The 17,971-nt window shown below is 34.4% G+C and overlaps 2 protein-coding genes across 3 annotated transcripts; one reads left to right on the top strand and one right to left on the bottom strand.

The window, feature by feature from the left end:
• Window positions 1–932: 932 nt before the first annotated feature.
• Window positions 933–11,442, bottom strand: LOC104108888 (beta-ketoacyl-[acyl-carrier-protein] synthase III, chloroplastic-like). Of its 2 annotated transcripts, XM_009618042.4 has the most exons (9): window positions 11,205–11,442; window positions 6,998–7,162; window positions 4,745–4,893; window positions 4,302–4,438; window positions 3,253–3,358; window positions 2,972–3,090; window positions 2,670–2,734; window positions 2,391–2,592; window positions 933–1,409 (listed from the first exon to the last, which is right to left on the bottom strand). In XM_009618042.4, the coding sequence occupies exons 1-9, from the start codon at window positions 11,264–11,266 to the stop codon at window positions 1,188–1,190; spliced, it is 1,227 nt and encodes a 408-aa protein (XP_009616337.1). In that variant the 5' UTR covers window positions 11,267–11,442; the 3' UTR covers window positions 933–1,187. The 2 variants fall into 2 exon arrangements, with proteins under 2 accessions (XP_009616337.1, XP_070043333.1); XM_070187232.1 differs by lacking the exon at window positions 11,205–11,442 and having other exon boundaries at window positions 4,745–4,864.
• A 3,990-nt stretch (window positions 11,443–15,432) lies between these two features.
• LOC138899874 (protein FAR-RED ELONGATED HYPOCOTYL 3-like) lies at window positions 15,433–16,538 on the top strand. Its single transcript, XM_070186571.1, has 3 exons — window positions 15,433–15,703; window positions 15,766–15,843; window positions 15,922–16,538. Exons 1-3 carry the CDS (start codon window positions 15,433–15,435, stop codon window positions 16,536–16,538), a joined length of 966 nt encoding a protein of 321 aa, XP_070042672.1.
• Window positions 16,539–17,971: the final 1,433 nt, after the last annotated feature.

Raw genomic sequence — 17,971 nt, 5'->3', positions numbered from 1 at the left:
TGTAAAAATTACAGGCACCCTTGTTTAACTTGTACCCACTTTTTAAAAAAAGATTAACTGGTACGCAAGTACAAATAACTTCTTCTCTATTTTCCTCCTCTCCTCTTCTTCCTCCTCCTCCTCCTTAGTTGCTGTGAAAATAGAGGGTGACATCAACTTTACATGGTGCTTGTGAGCAGATTTTAAGATAGTTTATGGTGTTTTACTGCAGTGAGCAGCTACAACGCTCCTTTTTTGGTTACTACTTAGGATTTCTTCTACTTCTTCTTAGTTGCAAAATGGGTTTGTTAAATTTATTATTGTTTTGGCAAATAGATAATTAGGGTTTGTTCTTTATGATATTTGGAACTTATGTTTCAAATTCGAGCTCATTTGGAGTAAAGTTGAACGTTGAATTGTATGTTGGATTGTTGAAATTCGAAGAACAAGTTTCCATTTCTGGGCAATCTGAATTTCAGACGAAAACTTCTTAAGTGCATCCAAAAAGTTAGTTATACTTCATACGCACACGTCTTAAGTGCAAAAATTGGTCTGAAGAGCAAGCAATTTTTTGCATGCACGCAAACATCTTAAGTGCAATAAAATGCATTCAAGACGTATGCCTCTGAAATGCAACTAATTTTTTGTATACACTCAAGACGTGTTCGTCTTAAATCCCTAACTTCAGACAAAGTTTGTAGCTTCAGACACGAATTGTGCTACTTCAGCCGCGTATGTTTGAAGTTTTGTCCAAAATGGATAAAATTGCAAAAAAGAAAAAAACATTTGAACTTAAGGTACAGCTGATACAGTGGCCCTAAAATTGGGTGTTTGTTCACTTCCCATTTCCCATTTTATAATACCAGTTTACCAAACTTAAAAAGCAAGACATGTTACATATTAAAACCTAATACACGAATAGTAAACATTTAAAAAATTGCAGCATGAGGTGCTTTTGAGGCTCAAAGGTGTACTCTTTTATTAGAGGAATCCAGTTGACCATTACACAATTCTTCCTTTTGTCAAGCAAAGTCACCTTTCAGAATATATTTATATTTCAATTTTTTAAATATAATTTACATTTTTAATTAAAAAAATCAAGAAAGAGGGAATTCAGTTGAACTAGTACCATTTAGGTCTCCTCCGTGTTGATAAATTGAGAGGTTTTTACCACCATCTGAATGATATGAGGCCAGCACCGGTTATATTCACCTCCATCTGAGTATTGCAGAACCCCATGTAAGGCCAGCCCCAAATCCAGCAGCAGCAATGACGTGTCCCGCCTGCACCTTCCCGCTCCGAACAGCTTCATCCAATGCCAAGGGAATGGATGCAGCACTGGTATTTCCATAATTTGCCAAATTGGAGATGACACGTTCCGATGGCACCTCTAACCGTGTTGCTACAGCATCGATAATCCTTTGGTTTGCCTGCACATAGCCATACCCTATAAGCAGCTTCTCTCGACTTCATACTCGTGTAAAATTTAATGCATGAAAGGAGCACTAACAACGTTACTGAATTATCTTTAGCTGTATTTCTGTCATTAAATAATAAGAAATGCTTCTATAGTTGGACTCTTTTACTTGGAAGACTTAACCCTATTATCTTGAAATTAAGTTTAGTATCATATATCAGTCAAACAAGATTGGCCTAGCTTATAAGGTATTGTGCACCATTATAAGATCAGTGAAGAGTAAATAGCAATCTAATTCACAAAATTACTGTGCTTTTACTGCAAAGACAAAATTACTGTGCTTTTACTGCAAAAACGTGAAAGTTTGCACTTTTGCCAGCAAGCTGCTTAGTCTTTTATGTCTTCCTCCTCTTTTCTCTTTTCCTTCTACTATTTCTTTTTTTCTTCTTCTCCAATAAAAATACTTAAGTGATACAACCGTAGCTTCACCTTTCTCCCCTTTTTAACTTTTGTTCTTCTTTTTTCTTTTTGGTTGTTCCCTTCCTTCCTGATCTATTCTCTTTTGCAATTTTTATCCACAGTGCTAGCAATCACTGCAAATTCCAGCGACTATTCTGCTATATTTCTTTTTCTTATTACAGTCAGAAACCCGCCAGAATGAAGGGCCGAAGAGCATTGTAGTATGAAAGGAAAAAAGTTGGAATAATAATAAAACAACATACTTTTTCTTGCATTTTCGATGGCAATGCATGTGTGAAAAGAATTTGGTCTCTTTCATCCATGAATATGAGGCATTACGAGGACTTTTATCATGTGTGCCTCGAATGATAAATATATAGGGGAGAAGAGCACTCTAGTAATGATTGACAAAGCGAATAAACCTGTTTGAAATGGGACATGTGCCTTGTTGCCAAAAGCCAACATTTGAGAGTTGTATAGAAAACAGGATCCATTTTTGGGATGATTGACTTAAATTTCTATCTCAAAATCATACCTGATGGAGGAGCAACCAATCAAAATTAGATCCAGTGAAACCTGCCCTTTCTAAAGCTGCTTCAATTGATTGTGGCACAACACGGACAGCAAACTTAAAGATCTCTATGCCATTCATCTTGAGGCAGGAATACGAGGAACCTTTGGGTGGAAAATGACTTGTACTTGATCCTTCATTCTCTATAAAAGGAGCAATCAAGTGCCTGACGGTGGAAACCACTAGTTAGTGTCGATCTAAAGATGAAAGCACAGTAATTTATCCTAACACGACTATACGTACCTTTTGCCATCACCGTCACTATGCAAGTCAAAACCAAACAAACCATCTTCTCCAATATCACAGGCCTAAGAAAAATGTTAATGTGAATTTGGAGAAATGGATATAGGAAAATATAGAATCCTGCATTAAACTAATTGCTAGAGAAGAATTTTTATTGACAACAACAGAACAAGACACGAGGTCACAAAGACTTTTTTTGACAATGACAAATTTTTAAGATAGTCCTGAAAGAAAACCTAGAATAAGTATGCCCCCCTGTTTTCTATTCAGCAACTGGTTCAAAAACACTCCTTTATCAATACCTGCATAAGCACAGCACCAGCAGCATCGCCAAAGAGAATACATGAACCTCTATCCGTCCAATCAACAAAGCGAGAAACAGCGTCAGCCCCAATTACAAGAACATTCTTAAAACCACCAGCTGCAATAGGAACAGAAATCTAATATTAGCAGAGCATATCCAGGAACAAATAAAACAGCAGCATTAGCTACGTATTCAACTTTTAATACATAGGTATATCCAGAAAGGAATGATTATACAGTTCATAGAACTTCATAGATGGCAAAATTTACAAGGTTGTACCTTTGATGTAGCAAGAAGCAGAAAACAAACCCAGCAAGAACCCGCTACAAGCAGCTGTAATATCAAAAGCCAATGGATTGCTTTTGCAGCCGAGTGCTTTTTGGATCTAACAACAGAGAAGTATCAGAAACTGATGAAGTGTTACCCATAAATTCTGAAGCAAGCATGGTTAAAGCTATGAGTTCAAAATCCATGACAGAACTAGAGAATAGATAAAGACAAGAAAGGAAATAAAACTTGAGTAGGTAAATGTATCCCTAGTCAAACTTTCAGGATGGAGAAGCTATAATGATTTAAACATCAACGAAACACTTTCCAGTCAGTCTAACCAGCAAACCATGCAGTTTTGCAACATTCACCAATTAAATGAGCCAAGCATTTCACTTCAAAATTGCAATTTGTGAGAATCTAGTTTTCAGATAGCAAGATCACACGTGGCCAAAGAAGTTCAATCAGTCCCCAAGAAGAGCAACCTTATATCGAATTCTCAACTCTTCATTGCTATTGTTTATATGACTATGAGGGAAACACGTTTGATGCTCAATTTTCATATCAAGACCAAGAAATGAAAAAAGAAACATGTTCTTAACATCTGGTAAAAAGTTAAAATCTTTGCTAGTTCTTATTCACCGGGTTAATGATTACTTTGCACAAGTTTTTATCTTATCTCTGCAAGGAGCTGCACTTAATTGTTTCAAGCGGGATATCAGCTCCAATCTTAGAAAATGCACCACGAGAATTAAACAATATACTGTGAATGAATTGCTGGATGTGCGTTGTGTTCTGTAGGTCAAAATAGAGAAACAAGAAGTGAGAGAAAAGAAGAAACGACCTCTGAGCTCGGAAGCTCCACGGCACATGCATTTCATGTTTTTATTCTGGTTACTTCATACTATCCCTATGTATAAAAGTGAGCACAAATGCAGATTCTTTCCCAACGCTTTACTCAAAATTAGCAAAACCATTTCAGTATAGCTAATCTACTGTACAAACTAGTGAATTCTGTTGCTCCATGATATAGAAAAAATTGCTACTTTACCAAGTCATACCAGGGTAGCACCGCCAAAACAGTCATCTCCAGTTGAAGAACACATTAAAATTAGGTCAACATCTTTAGGATTAACCTCTGCCATCTCTAGAGCTTTCCTTGAAGCCTCTATAGCCAGACCTGTTAAATTCTCTTTGCCTGCAAAAGCATATATCAGATTGTGGCCGTAAGGAAATGTGTTCTGATATTTCCCATAAACATCAGAGTTACAGAGAACATTTGCTAACAGGTCAGCATAATTTTAACTAGAAGAAAACTTAAATGTATGCAGTAAATTGAAATATGAAAGATCTTTATAATGGACAGAGGAGAGGAATGAAACAAATATTACTAAACAATTGGCTGATGTATTAACAAATCATGTTACTATTACATTTTCTTGTCAAAGAGCAGAACACGATAACCTGTATAGGTAGTATGCATCAAGAACAAAGGAAGATTCACCTGAAAGAACTCTACGGTTACGAATCCCTGTCCTTACAGATATCCATTCATCATTAGTGTCAACAATTTTTGCAAGATCATCATTGGAAACATTCAGACTTGGTACTGCAGAGCCACATCCTACTAGTTTGCAGCCAGTGTTAACTAGTCTGTACATGGGATAAATAGTAAGGTAAGATGTTCTGTGACAACAATCTAGAATAACTTTGAGCCTGCTCTCCCAAAATCAGAATTTTATTAATAAGATATGGCAAAGAAATACTCCAATGGGCAGAATTTTAACGAAAATGGACAAAAAAGAACTCAACTGGAGCTAAGATAATACTACAATTCCATAACTCCCTTTATAGGCTTCTTAGGATCCAAAGAAGATAAATTAACTAGAAAAAATGAAACTGAAGAATATAAGAGCTCCGAGCAGGGATAAGCACTCCACCAAAAAGAAATCATCTACTTCACATAGTACAATAGACCATAGGTTTTGGCTGTTGGAATTTCATCTGGCCTTTTATCTTGCTCAATTTGCAGAAATTGGCATAGATTAGCCTAGCTCACATCCTTACTGTCAGAAAACTACTTCTAACCCTATTTCAGCTTTGCAATATTTTACTTGTAGCTGCTCTTTTCAATAAATTTCTCTGGCTGTAATTTCAACCTTACTTTTTATATCTAAATTTTAGGGGTTCCTCAATATGTTAAGATACAATGTAATGTGCAAAAGTCTACTTCATTCACCTAGCCGTGGAAAATAGGCTGACCTTCTGATGCAAAGTAGAAACACAATAAATCCCAATCACAGACTAACCTGATTTGATATCTAATTTGTGCAAGGGAGTATCAAAATCAGATATCCACATTAAGAAGTTGATAAGGTGTAGTGATACTCTTCTGTGAGGCCTTTAGGGGAAAACAGTTTGGCCAAATCAAACAATATCACACCATAAAAGTATCTTTGGGTTGGCAGCCTGGCTTAGCCCAATAAGTGATATCAGAACCAATGGTTTAGACAAACAAGTATGTAGATGATAGCGTGGGGATCGGCTTAGTGCCTTTGCCCGTCTACGAGCCGGTTTACTACGGTTATCCATAGCTTGGAGATGCACAAACATGGTAGCCAACTAAGTTACTCGGACTCGGCAATTTGGGCACCGTACCCGTGTCGACACGACACTGACATGGGTAAGGGTGTGGGATCTGTGTCGGATCCGGTCAGACGAGATCGGGTGTGTTGACCAAAATTTTAAGGAAAATTTCCGTAAATAAAGGAAGTGGTACAAATCTCTTTATATTTTTTATTGTACTCTCCCATGAAAAGTGGCTTTCTTGTCAAAAAAGTGGGGTACAGAGTGAACTTTCTTGTCAAAAAAGTGGGGCTGTGAGCTTTATTGTCTAAAAAGTGGGGTATAGAGTGACCTTTCTTGACAGCAAAATACATCCTTCCTATCTTTTCTCTACCTACTTTCCCTCCAAAAGACCAAGAAAACGGACAAAGAAGTCATTCTCTCTATGCTTCATCTCGACTTTCTGTGACCAAAGCCAAAAAAATTTAAATTTTTTTCTTCATACAATTTATAGCTATATTTCTAGATTTTTAATTTATTTTTTCCCGAATCCCCGCACACGTACCCGTACCTAGATCCATATCCTTGAATCCTAAAATTTAGATCATGAAAGATCCGACCTTTGGATCCGTACCCTTGTCGGATACCCGTACTCGAGTCCGAATAACTTAGGTAGCCACAAATGTGGGTGACACACATTGAATCTCCGGATAAGCCTAAGAATCATGGTGATGGGTACGTCATAGTTGGGCGTGCAAAATAAAAGTGTAGTGATACTCTTAGGGCTCGTTTGGTAGGAGGAATAATGGATAATTAATCCCGGAATTAAATTTAAGAAAAGTTTATCCCATGTTTGGTTGGGATAAAATTGTGGTATAATTAATCCCGGGATTAGTTATCCCGGGATTGTAGTTTTTTTTTATTCCCATGGAAAGGTGTAATAACTAATCCAGGGATACTAATCCCGGGATAATTAATCTTGTTATAACTTCTTTCCAACCAAACGATCCCTTAGTTGTTTGAGACTCTTTGGGAAACCATATGGATTGACCCAAAACAAGCAATATTATACGGTATCTTTGGGCATAGTTAGCCCAACAAAACACATGATACGAGAATTTTTAGGAAATAAACAGCTATCGCAAACTTCATTAATTGAAATGCTTCTGAGTAAGGAGATGAAATACATTACCTTGAAAGTTGAGATTGACTGAGCGAAAGCTCATCTGCACCTTTAAAAGTAGTGGAACACGTTATGCTGTTGATAGTTCCAGCAAAGAATGAACACTCAACCCTTTGTATGCCTATAGATGGAGAAAATCTCCTCCTTAAAATAGGCACTGCTCGCGTGAAGTACCTATTTCATTGGTTATTCATATGCAGCAAATCAAAATTTGACAGATGTATAGAAGGGGAAGACACAAGGTGAGACGTTTTAAATATAAAGGAAAAGGGCCAAAACTGTTCCCCGAGGGCTAAATATATCCTTGGTCCCCCAAAAATACTCCGGTAAATTTCTGTCTTAATGACCAATAGTTTAGGGGTAGTTTTGGTTCTTTTCTATTTACTTAACTGGATTAGACTAGTTAAGTAAATAGAAAAGAGCCAAAATTACCCCTAAACTACTGGTCAAGGGCTAAATATACCCTCTGTCGACTTATCGGTCCAAAAATAACCCAGCAGTTTCACCCAATTGAAAAAATGGCCAAACCCACCATAAACTCGTTTTTCACCTTAAAAGATCTATCTTAGAAACTTTTTGTCAATTTATAAGAATCACAAAGAAAGAAACTAACTTTTTTTCTTCATTTCATTTGTATTCCTTTAACAACAATGAAATAATACCTTGTACATATATAGATAGATCTATATACATATAGAAAAATCGTAGAATTACCATATATTATAAACAGAAGCAACTAAATATCATAAACAAAAGCATGTTAAATATCATGATTCTTTCATAGATCTTCTAATTAAAAATAAAACAAGGTAGTGAAAGCTAGCATTCTAATAAAAATATTGGCCTCTTATTGAGATTTTCACAAGAAATTAAAATTGACCACTAGGAGTAATGAATATGCATAATTTGATTTCTTATTTCCTCTGAAGAATCAGATATCCAATAACTAGTGGCCAGTCACTGACCAATATTACCCTATCAATCTCGGACTAATTTGACCACCTAGATGTTCACTAAAAAAAATTAGTTCTTAATATTAAAAAATATTAAAAAGAATAAACAAGAGGGAGGAAGTAGAACAAGAATGGTCGTTAAAATAACTTTTCCGGAGAGATTTTATTGCTTTCCAGGTGGGTTAGTATTTGGGTCGGGTAAGTTAGAAAACCAGGCAATTTTGGGGAGCCTTTTTGAACCGATAGGTGGGCGGGGAGTATATTTAGCCCTTGGCCAATAGTCCAATGACAGTTTTGGCCCTTTTCTATTTATTTAATTGAATTAGACGAGTAATAGAATATATGACATGAGGAATTTAAATAAATAAATTTAAATTCAAGTTGTCATAAGGGCATAAATGAGCCGAAACAATAATGTCGGGGCTATTTTTGGACCGATAGGTGAATGAAGGGTATATTTAACCTTTGGCAAATAGTTTAGGGACAGTTTTGGCCTGTTTCCGTAAATATAATATAATCATGGCCTGAGCCCTGAGTCATGAGCCCGATGAATTTTTTTAACTTTTACTCATAATAATTTGAGAAAGAATAGTAACATTTAGAAGTTGATTACACGTGAAAAAGTATTGTCAAAGACAAAAAGCTTTAAAAAACGTTTTAGGTCTATTGGGGCTTTAAGCGCACTTAAAGTGCGGGCTTTGGTAAAAAAAATAAAATAGCACAATAATATATATATATATATATATATATATATATATGTAATTCAAGAACAAAGTACCAAATTCATTCATAATATTTTCCTTTACAGCTAATAGACTTGTTTTACGATTATATTTGTTATTTACTGTAATTATTGACGATAAAACTCATGGGCAATGAGGCGTATGTCCTAGTGCCTTGCTTTACACCGATGCGCAGTTTAAGCGAGGCGAAGCGCCTTTCTTGAGTTTTTCTAAGCTTAGGGGCTTAAACGCACCTTAAATAAGTCTTTGACAACACTGTGAAAAATTAAAAATATATTAAATTGTATAGAATACAAAAAATATATGTAAACATCTAGTAACAGTAATATATGACAACAAATGGGTAGGTGGGGTAGGTTGGTTGGGGTTGGTGGGGATGGAAAATAGGGTGGGGAAAGTTGAAAAAGAATTTTAGAAAATGTTTTCCCTTCTCTTGATAGGGAAAACATTTTCCTCCAATTGGAGGAAATGAGTTCATGAGAAAAATATTTTTCAAAATATTTAAGCCAACCAAACATTTGAAAATTAAAAAATATTTTTCGGAAAATGTTTCCTTATACCAAACACACCCAATCACATTATTTGTTTACTATATAAGTCATAGTCACACATAGGGGTGACAATTTGAGCCCAAACCCATCTAACCCGTCCAATCAGCCTAGAGATTAATGGGTTGGGCTACAACATCTTAGCTCATGGGTCAATTTGGGCTGAACCAAAGTTAACCCATTATTTTCTATAGCCCATTCTGACTCATGAAGTAGCCCAAATACAACCCATGAAGCTCACCCCAAAACAAAGGGATCTCAACCCATAAGTAAGAATTACTCTTTTGTTTACGTGAGGTTAATTCCATTTTAGTCTGTCCAAATAAAAAATATACCTTATTATATTTAGAAAAAAGTTTAATATCAAAATTCTCATTTTACTGTAGAAAAATAATTTATAAACGAACAAATATATTTGACTTGTTCTAAACTATAAATTTCAATTTTTTTGCTCTACAAATTTATATATCTAATCAAACACTATCCCATAAATCAAGATTAAAATGTTATGGATTGTACACGCAAGCAATCAATGCTTGCCCAAAGCGTTGAAGCTCAAGACTTAAGGCGCTACAGATTATATATTTAGAAAAAGTTTAACATCAAAATTCTCATTTTACTGTAGAAAAATAATTTATAATCGAACAAATATATATAACTTGTTCTAAACTATAAATTTCAATTTTTTTGCTCTACAAATTTATATATTTAATCAAACACTATCCCATAAATCAAGATTAAAATGTTCTGGATTGTACACACAAGCAATCAATGCTTGCCCAAAGCGTTGAAGCTCAAGACGTAAGGCGCGACAGGTGATACTCCATCCCTTTCATTTGTGTGATATTATATAACTGAGCACGAGACTTAAGAAATAAAAATAAAAAACTTTTAAAATTCATAATCTAATAATATGTTACTATAGATAAAAAAGATAATTTTAAAATTAAATTATTTCTGAATATAACTTATTAGGTTAGGACAGAATAAAAAGGAATATACGTCATATAAATTAAGACAAATTAAAAAAGAATGACACACTTATCTACGCGTAGGTACGTGAAACTTCATCCTTGCCTCATAGCGTTTAAAAGTTGTCTTATAACCTGTTTGGCCAAGCTGCAAAAGTCAACTTATTTTGAAAAGTATTTTTTTCTTAAAAGTTTTTTTCTCAAAAGTACTTTGGGTGAGAAGCAGTTTGTGTTTGAGTAATTAATTTGAAAAGCAATTTTAAGCAGCAATTAGTGTTTGGCCAAACTTATAAAAACTACTTCTAAGTGTATTTTTCTCAAAAGTACTTTTCAAAAAAACTTTTGGAAAGAAACTACTTTTTTTATGATTCTCCAAAACTACTTCTGTTTCTCCTCAAAAGTATTTTTTTTTTTCTTCCAAAAGCTTGGCCAAACACATGAACTTTGAAAAAAAAAATATTTTTTTTTGAAAAAAAAAAGTATTTCTAGGATCGGAGAAACTACCCAATACCAAAGCATTGATTTTGACTGGATGATGTAAACAGGAAAAAGAGTACGAGAGTTAATATAGATCTCTCCCCACGCCAAATGACAAGTAGGAGTCTTAATTAGGATATTTTCGAAGGGCAACGATGAATTGAAGAACTGACGACTGTGATCACATTCCTCTCTACCCCAGGCCCATCTAGGTTTTTTTCCCTTGTATGTGTACCAAAGAATGAATCAACAGTTCAAAATCATTACTACCTCTTCCAGTTTATGCGAATATTTTTTCTGTTTTTAAAGCTATATTGGATTAGATTAATTCATGCATATTTTAAAATTAAACTTTGGATAGTGAAAAACAATATAATAAGTATTATAAGTTGCAATTCTTCTTATGTTACTACGATGAAAAATTAATATATTTTAAAATATCAATCAAAGTGTATATTGTTTGAATCTGGAAAAGCGAAAATGCAAAAGAGAGAGAGTAGCTTTTATAAATATGAAGTACTCACGAAGTGGGCGTTTGAGTTCTGGTGATTCCAAACCCACCAAGTATTTGAGTTGTGTTAGCCATAAAATCGTCAAACTCTGCGCTAGCTTGTCATTAACTTACCAAATAAAGCAGGTGGAGAAATTAAAAAGAAACAGTTAGACTAAATTAGTCAGGTTGAGTTTTAGAGCGGAGAAAGATAGAATGGAAGAATCAGAGAAATGTGGGAGAGGGATTCTGGAATCCAAATTTTGTGTGTGATTGAAGAAGCACATGACATGTATAATTAAAGAAGGCCAAATACATAGGTAGGCCGTCAAACTTGTCCCTTTTGTTGCTTGCACACCTAAACATATAGTGTTGTTCCTTGTCGGGCACTCCCATTAACTTCATCTGTGTCAATTAAGCACCTAAACATAGAGTTGTTCCTATCAGACACTCCAACTAAATCACATCTGTGCCAATTAAACACTGTCAAGGGAAAGGGCGCGTGAACATGAGAAAAACTTGTTGATTTTTTATTATTATTATTATTATTATTATTATTATTATTATTATTATTATACTCCATATTATGATTATTTTATATATCCTAATATATTATTCCGATTAAAGCTAGATCGTCATTTTTTTTATTGGCAAAATCGAAGGCAAAGTTGCTTGCCCTCTTAGGTTTCTTAAGAATTTCATAGTCTTACCACCTGAAAAAATTGCAAGCAACTTTGCCTTCGATTTTGCCAAGAAAAAAAATGACGATCTCGCTTTAATATGAATAATATATTAGGATATATAAAATAACCATAATACGGAGTATAATAATAATAATAATAATAATAATAATAATAATAATAATAATAATAATAATAATAATAATAAATCAATAAGTTTTTTTCATGTTCACGCGCCCTTTCCGTTGACAGTGTTTAATTGGCACAAGTGTGAGTTAGTTGGAGTACCTGATAGGAACAACCATATATTTAGATGTTGAATAGGCATAGATAAATTTAATTAGAGTGTCTGATAGGAACAACCTTATGTTTAGGTGTCCAAGTGACAAAAAGGGACAAGTTTGAAGGCCTACATATGTATTTGGCCATTAAAGAATGTTCCCCCCTTCCGCATTATTCATCCTTAACGTCTAGTTGAAAATTAATTATGGAGATTCGAATCCGCTTCTCTTCATTTCGTATATAATTAAGTTACTCTAATTAATAAGGTCAACGAGACAGTTGGCATTGCTCAATTGTAAGATGACTTACTATTTTTCTCCATAAAATCCTTATAAATATATCACTTTGTGATTATTGAAATATTTTTAGAATAGCCTCCTTTGATGTATAGGTATTAGGTAGTATTTTTTTGACGGAAAAGGGGTCAAAATTACATTTAGCATTTGGCAAATAGTTTATGATTAACTTCCGTCCATCTGTTGGTCCAAAAATACTTTCATTATTATTTCTATTACAAAAATTACTTATCGATTTAGGGGGGCACTTTTAATGCATTAACAATTATTTATTGAGCCACGTGGCTCATTGGATAAAAACAAGACATACGGGTATTATATACTTGCCCCAATTATTTGACCCACCCTAGTCATTTTATAGCTTAAAAAAAATACCTAGTATCTTCTTCCCTCACTATCTTCACAACCCCATTTTCAGCCGTAACGAGGGGCGGCCCAACCCTAAAACAAGTGAAAGGCCCCAAAAATTTAAGAGTCTCAAAATTATTAGTATTCTCTATATATAGTAGTATATTATTTATATAATTATCTTTTATTATTGATAAATTTATTTCTTTATTGTCATATTAATTTTTAATAACTCGATTTCTTCCTCTAATTAATATAACTAAAATAATTTTCTGTCAATCTTATTTTATTTTTTTACTTAATTATAGTTCTCTATTCATTAGTTGGTCACGTAACTATATCTAATAATCTAACTTATTATTTATTTTTCTTACATAAATTATACTCTCTCCATTCCAATTTATATGAAAGTGTTTGACTGGACATGGATTTTATGAAATAAAGGAAGACTTTTGAAACTTATAATTTTAAATAAATCATAGAAGTTTTTGGGCTAGAAATTATCTCATTAATGGTAAAAAGAAAAATCTAAAGTTGAATTGTTACCAAATATAGAAATGAACTTACTAAAAAAAAGGAGTCACTTATATTTTCTGGGTTCTCCCATTTCAGTTGTGATGCAATCAACATTAAATTCATTTAATTTTCTGTATTTTATAAAACTAAGTTTTTATTTTTTTAATTCTACATCCTCACTTGTCTAAATTTTTTAAAAACATTGTTCATTAAATAATATATATATATATATATATTTAAAATGATGTTCATTATATATATATATATATATTAAGGCCTCTTATTAAGATTTTACTTTAGGCCTCCGATGAGGTTGGGCCGCCCCTGGCCATAACCATCACAAAATTCGTCGAAAGTTATCTCCGGCGACCACCACTCTGTGTGTTTGGGCTCTTCAACACATTAGGGCGCAAAATCGAATTCTTGAGTTTTGCGTTTTAAGCAATTTTGCCTTTCTGTTCTCTTTTTAAAAAAACGAAAGCATAATTTTTATTTTTATATAATTTTAAATATAAAAATATTGTTGATTATGCCACAAAAAATTTGGTGATAGTCTGCCATAAAATTTGTGCCCCAAATTTTTTCTATGCGGTAAAGAGAAATTTTGCCTCCTTGTTGCAATCTAAGCTGCATCACCATGAATTATCCGTGCGACTATCAAGTTCCCTCAAAAGATACACTCTTGTTAATTGTGATGGTCAATAGAATTTTGAGGTGGTTATGACTGAAAATGAGGTGGTCAGGTATTTCTTTTTTCTTTTTTAAGTTATAAAATAATAAGGGCGGGTATATTATAGGAAAAGTACATAAATGTCCATTCAAACTCAAACTTACCGACCTCTAGCCCAAAATTAGAGACTTACCAAAACTTGGCCAAAATTTAAAACACATACAAAGAAGGATTCTTCCATCCGAGAATCACACTGAAGATCTCCTTCTATGTATTTTAAGAGCGGTCAATTTCACATAGGCCTATATTCTGTAAATTACGGCCTTCTCGCCCAAAAATTTTCAGAAGGAGCTCTAAAGTTCACTCAAAAATCTATCAATTTCACTGTAGAAGCAACAATCTCCTTTCGCGATTTCTCTGTAGATATATCTTTGATCAAGGAACTACGAACTACAATCAAAATCAATCAAGGAATTAGTGAGTTTTGACCTAATTTCAGCTACTTCAATGGAAAATTTACCAATTTTTATTCAATATGGTGACTGATGGAATGTTGAATATAGTTTTTTGGATTACAATGCTGATGTTGTAATAGTTACTCCAAATATAAGTTTTGAAGATTTTGTAGACGTGATTTCAAAATAGCTTATGATAGATACTTCATTGAATGTTATTGAAATCAAATACACTATCCAAAACGGGTTTTTGCCAATAGTGATACACAATAATATGGGTGTATGTATATCTTGAGATGGAAAAAAAATTAAAATTTACAATGTATCCACTTTGTATAACATCGAGTGAAAAGGATATGGACATGATCTACTACAATTCAAATTCTGATGTGATTTTCTTAGAATATGCACAAAGCTCAGTTATACAGGAGAGATGCAATGGCGATACAATTAATATGATTGAGTTTGGGGATGAAAAAGACTGGCAGGATACACAATCTGATAAAAATACAATAATAACTGACCCTCAACACATAGATGTAGAAGAAGGCCAAATTTATAAAGACAAGACTACGATAGTAAAAGTCATGAAGCACTTGGAAATAAAGAAAAAAAATTCAATTTTAAGGTGCATAGATCAAGTGAAACCAGATATCAAAATAATTACTGTATAATTATGTATCCCAATGTATATCCTAGTTAACGTTAAAAACATAATCATGCACAAAATAAGACGTTGCTTGTAAGTTTATTGTTGTGCACTTTTAAATTGTGGTTGTCACTGTGTAGTACTATATAGTGGTCGTATTTTTTCATCTCGTATTGTGGATGGCTGTGTGTATCACTATATACCATTGTAATTCATATCGCTCTATGTTTATTGATGAAAAAATTTATATCCTTGTCGTAGGTATTGCCTAGTATTCATTAAAAACACATGTAATTGGTATTTCAAGTCTTCGAGCCTGAAAGCAGCAATACTTTTCAAGGTTAGAAATTTCAGTAAACTGCACTCATGCCCGCTGAAAGACAGATCTTATGCACAACGTCAAGCTACTGCAAAACTCATCGGCAACCTTCTGATAGACAAGTAAAAATATCCAAAATAATATACACTCGACATAATTGGAGACATAAACAAGCAATATGGTCTACAAATGACATATATGCAAGCAAGGAGATCGAAAAAATATGCAGTTCAACTACTGAGAGGAAATCCGAGCGAATCATATGCAAAGCTGCGAAGCTAATTTTATATGCTGATTTTTACAAATCCTATGTCAGTGGTAAGTTTGCAAAAAACAGAGGAAGACTTGTTCATGTATGCTTTCATTGCACTACAAACCAGTTGTTATTGTAGATGGAACCTTCCTTAAATCGACATACAGAGGGACATTATTGATAGCATCCACACAAGATCCAACAGGTAATAATAATAATAATAATGTAAAACAAATGTATTATTCATGTTACTCACATATATTTGTATGATTCAATTTGTTAGGTAGTATCCTACCACTCGCATATGCCATAGTAGATTCAGAGAATAATGCTTCCTGGGAGTGGTTTTTCGCAAGGTTTAAGGATGCATTTGGGGAAAATGAGGGAATGTACATAGTCTCGGATAGGCACGAAGGCATTGATAATGCAACGGCAACATTGTATCGACAAGTACCCCACTGTATCTGCATATGGCATTTATGGAATAATGTAAAGAAAAATTACAAGAAGAACCATTTGCAGCTCAAAGACATATTCTTTACTATAGCCAAAGCATACATAGTTGAGCAGTTTGATTACCACATGGCAGATATAGAGATAATCGATAAGAGGGTCAAAGATTACTTAATCAACATTGGGTATGAAAGATGGTCCAGAGCATATTCCACTATCAACAGAACATTGACAATGACTTCAAACATTGCGGAATCGATCAATGCAGCGCTCAAGGCTGCTAGGGAACTCCAAGTACTGCCTTTTCTGGAGTACATAGGGCAATTGGTCAGACTATGGAACGTTACAAACCAAAAGAATGCAATAGAGTCATTTACTGATCTTGGAAAAAAATATGATACAATGCTGATGGACAATCTCGAATTGTCACATCGAATGAAGGTATGACTAGAATCTGTACATACTTTTGCATATAATATGTAATCATCATTAGTTTGTTGGACACCACTAACGATAGTCTATAAATTTTGTAGGTGACCCCTTAGATGAATTACTTATATTCAGTACTTGACAAGGTTAATGTAACGACTCGGCCAGTCGTTTTGAGTATTGTAGCCTCGTTTCCGTATTTATTACCTATTCTATATTCATTTGTAGTTATGTGACTTTCCGGAGTGGTTGGTTTGATTTCGAGTGAGTTTAGGAGTGAATTGGAATACTTAGTCCCAAAGTTGAAAGCTTAAGTCGAAAGAGTTGAGTTTGACTTTTGTGTAGATAATTCCGGAATGGAGTTTTGATGGTTCCTATAGCTTCGTATGGTGATTTGGGACTTAGGCGTATGTTCGGATGTTGATTTGGAGGTTCGTAAGTTGATTTGGTACTTTTTGGCGAAAGTTGGAAAGTTGATAGGTTTGACCGAGGGTTGACATTATTAATATCGGGCTCAGATTATAACTCCAGGAGTTGATATAGGTCCATTGTGTCATTTGGAACTTGCATGCAAAATTTGAGGTCATTCAGAGTTGTTTAGGCCTATTCGGCGCAAGTTTTGAATTTGGAAATGTTTATTAGTTCATTAGGCTTGAACTGAGGTATCATTCATAGTTTTGATGTTGTTTGGTGTAATTTAAGGTCTCAAGTAGGTTCGTTTTATACTTTGGGACTTGATGGTATGTTCGGACGGGGTCCCGGGGGCCTCAGGTGTGATTTATATTGAATTCGGATTCATTTTGGAGTCTTGAAGGACTGCTGAAGCCTGCTGAGTACAGGTGCAATCGCACCTGCGATAGTTGGGCCGCAGAAGAGGTATCCTAGCCATAGATGAGAGGTTTGGGCTTGGGGGCTGGGTACGTAGGTTCGGACAATGGCGCGCAGGTGCGCGACTGCAGAAGCGGAACTATTCCGCAGAAGCAGATATTGGTCTATTGCTGGGGAACCGCAGGTGCAGTCATTTTTCCGCAGAAGCAGATGCGCAGATGCGCATAGGTTTCTGCATAAGCGAAATTTTCAGAATTAATGAAGGGCTGCATCTGTGATGCTTTTTCCGCAGATGCGACTGTGAGCCTGCATGTGCGAAATGTCTGGGCAGAAAAAGGATTTGATCAAGGGTTTTATTTTATTTCCCACTTTTTGAGTTAGAGAGCTCGGTATTGGGCTATTTTGGAGGGGATCTTCAAGGATTGGATCAGGGTATTTGTTTTAGACTCGGATTTGTTCATTTTTCATGAATCCATCTTTATTTTTATCATTTAATTAGTGATTTGAATTGAAAAAATTGGGAATTTTCGTAAAAACTTTCCTAAACCATAAATTGAGGATTTGAAGGTCGATTTGAGGCCTGAATTTGATAATTTTGGTATGGTTAGACTCATATCAGAATG

This window comes from Nicotiana tomentosiformis, chromosome 10 (genome assembly GCF_000390325.3).
Source record: "Nicotiana tomentosiformis chromosome 10, ASM39032v3, whole genome shotgun sequence".
Taxonomy (NCBI): Eukaryota; Viridiplantae; Streptophyta; class Magnoliopsida; order Solanales; family Solanaceae; genus Nicotiana; species Nicotiana tomentosiformis.
Note: the sequence above shows the minus strand (reverse complement) of the source record. Positions and strands in the feature narration are given on the sequence as shown.

Bases quoted from the DNA above. Each gene is read 5' to 3' on its own strand.
- LOC104108888 (XM_009618042.4), bottom strand. From the start codon at position 11,266: ATGGCTAACACAACTCAAATACTTGGTGGGTTTGGAATCACCAGAACT. The intron at 4,439-4,744 runs GTGAATCTTCCT...ATGCTTTTGCAG, and splicing joins TAACCGTAGAGTTCTTTCAG to GCAAAGAGAATTTAACAGGT. The intron at 2,593-2,669 runs GTACGTATAGTC...TTCCACCGTCAG, and splicing joins AGTGACGGTGATGGCAAAAG to GCACTTGATTGCTCCTTTTA.
- LOC138899874 (XM_070186571.1), top strand. From the start codon at position 15,433: ATGCCCGCTGAAAGACAGATCTTATGCACAACGTCAAGCTACTGCAAA. The intron at 15,704-15,765 runs GTAAGTTTGCAA...ACTACAAACCAG, and splicing joins TTACAAATCCTATGTCAGTG to TTGTTATTGTAGATGGAACC. The intron at 15,844-15,921 runs GTAATAATAATA...TCAATTTGTTAG, and splicing joins ATCCACACAAGATCCAACAG to GTAGTATCCTACCACTCGCA.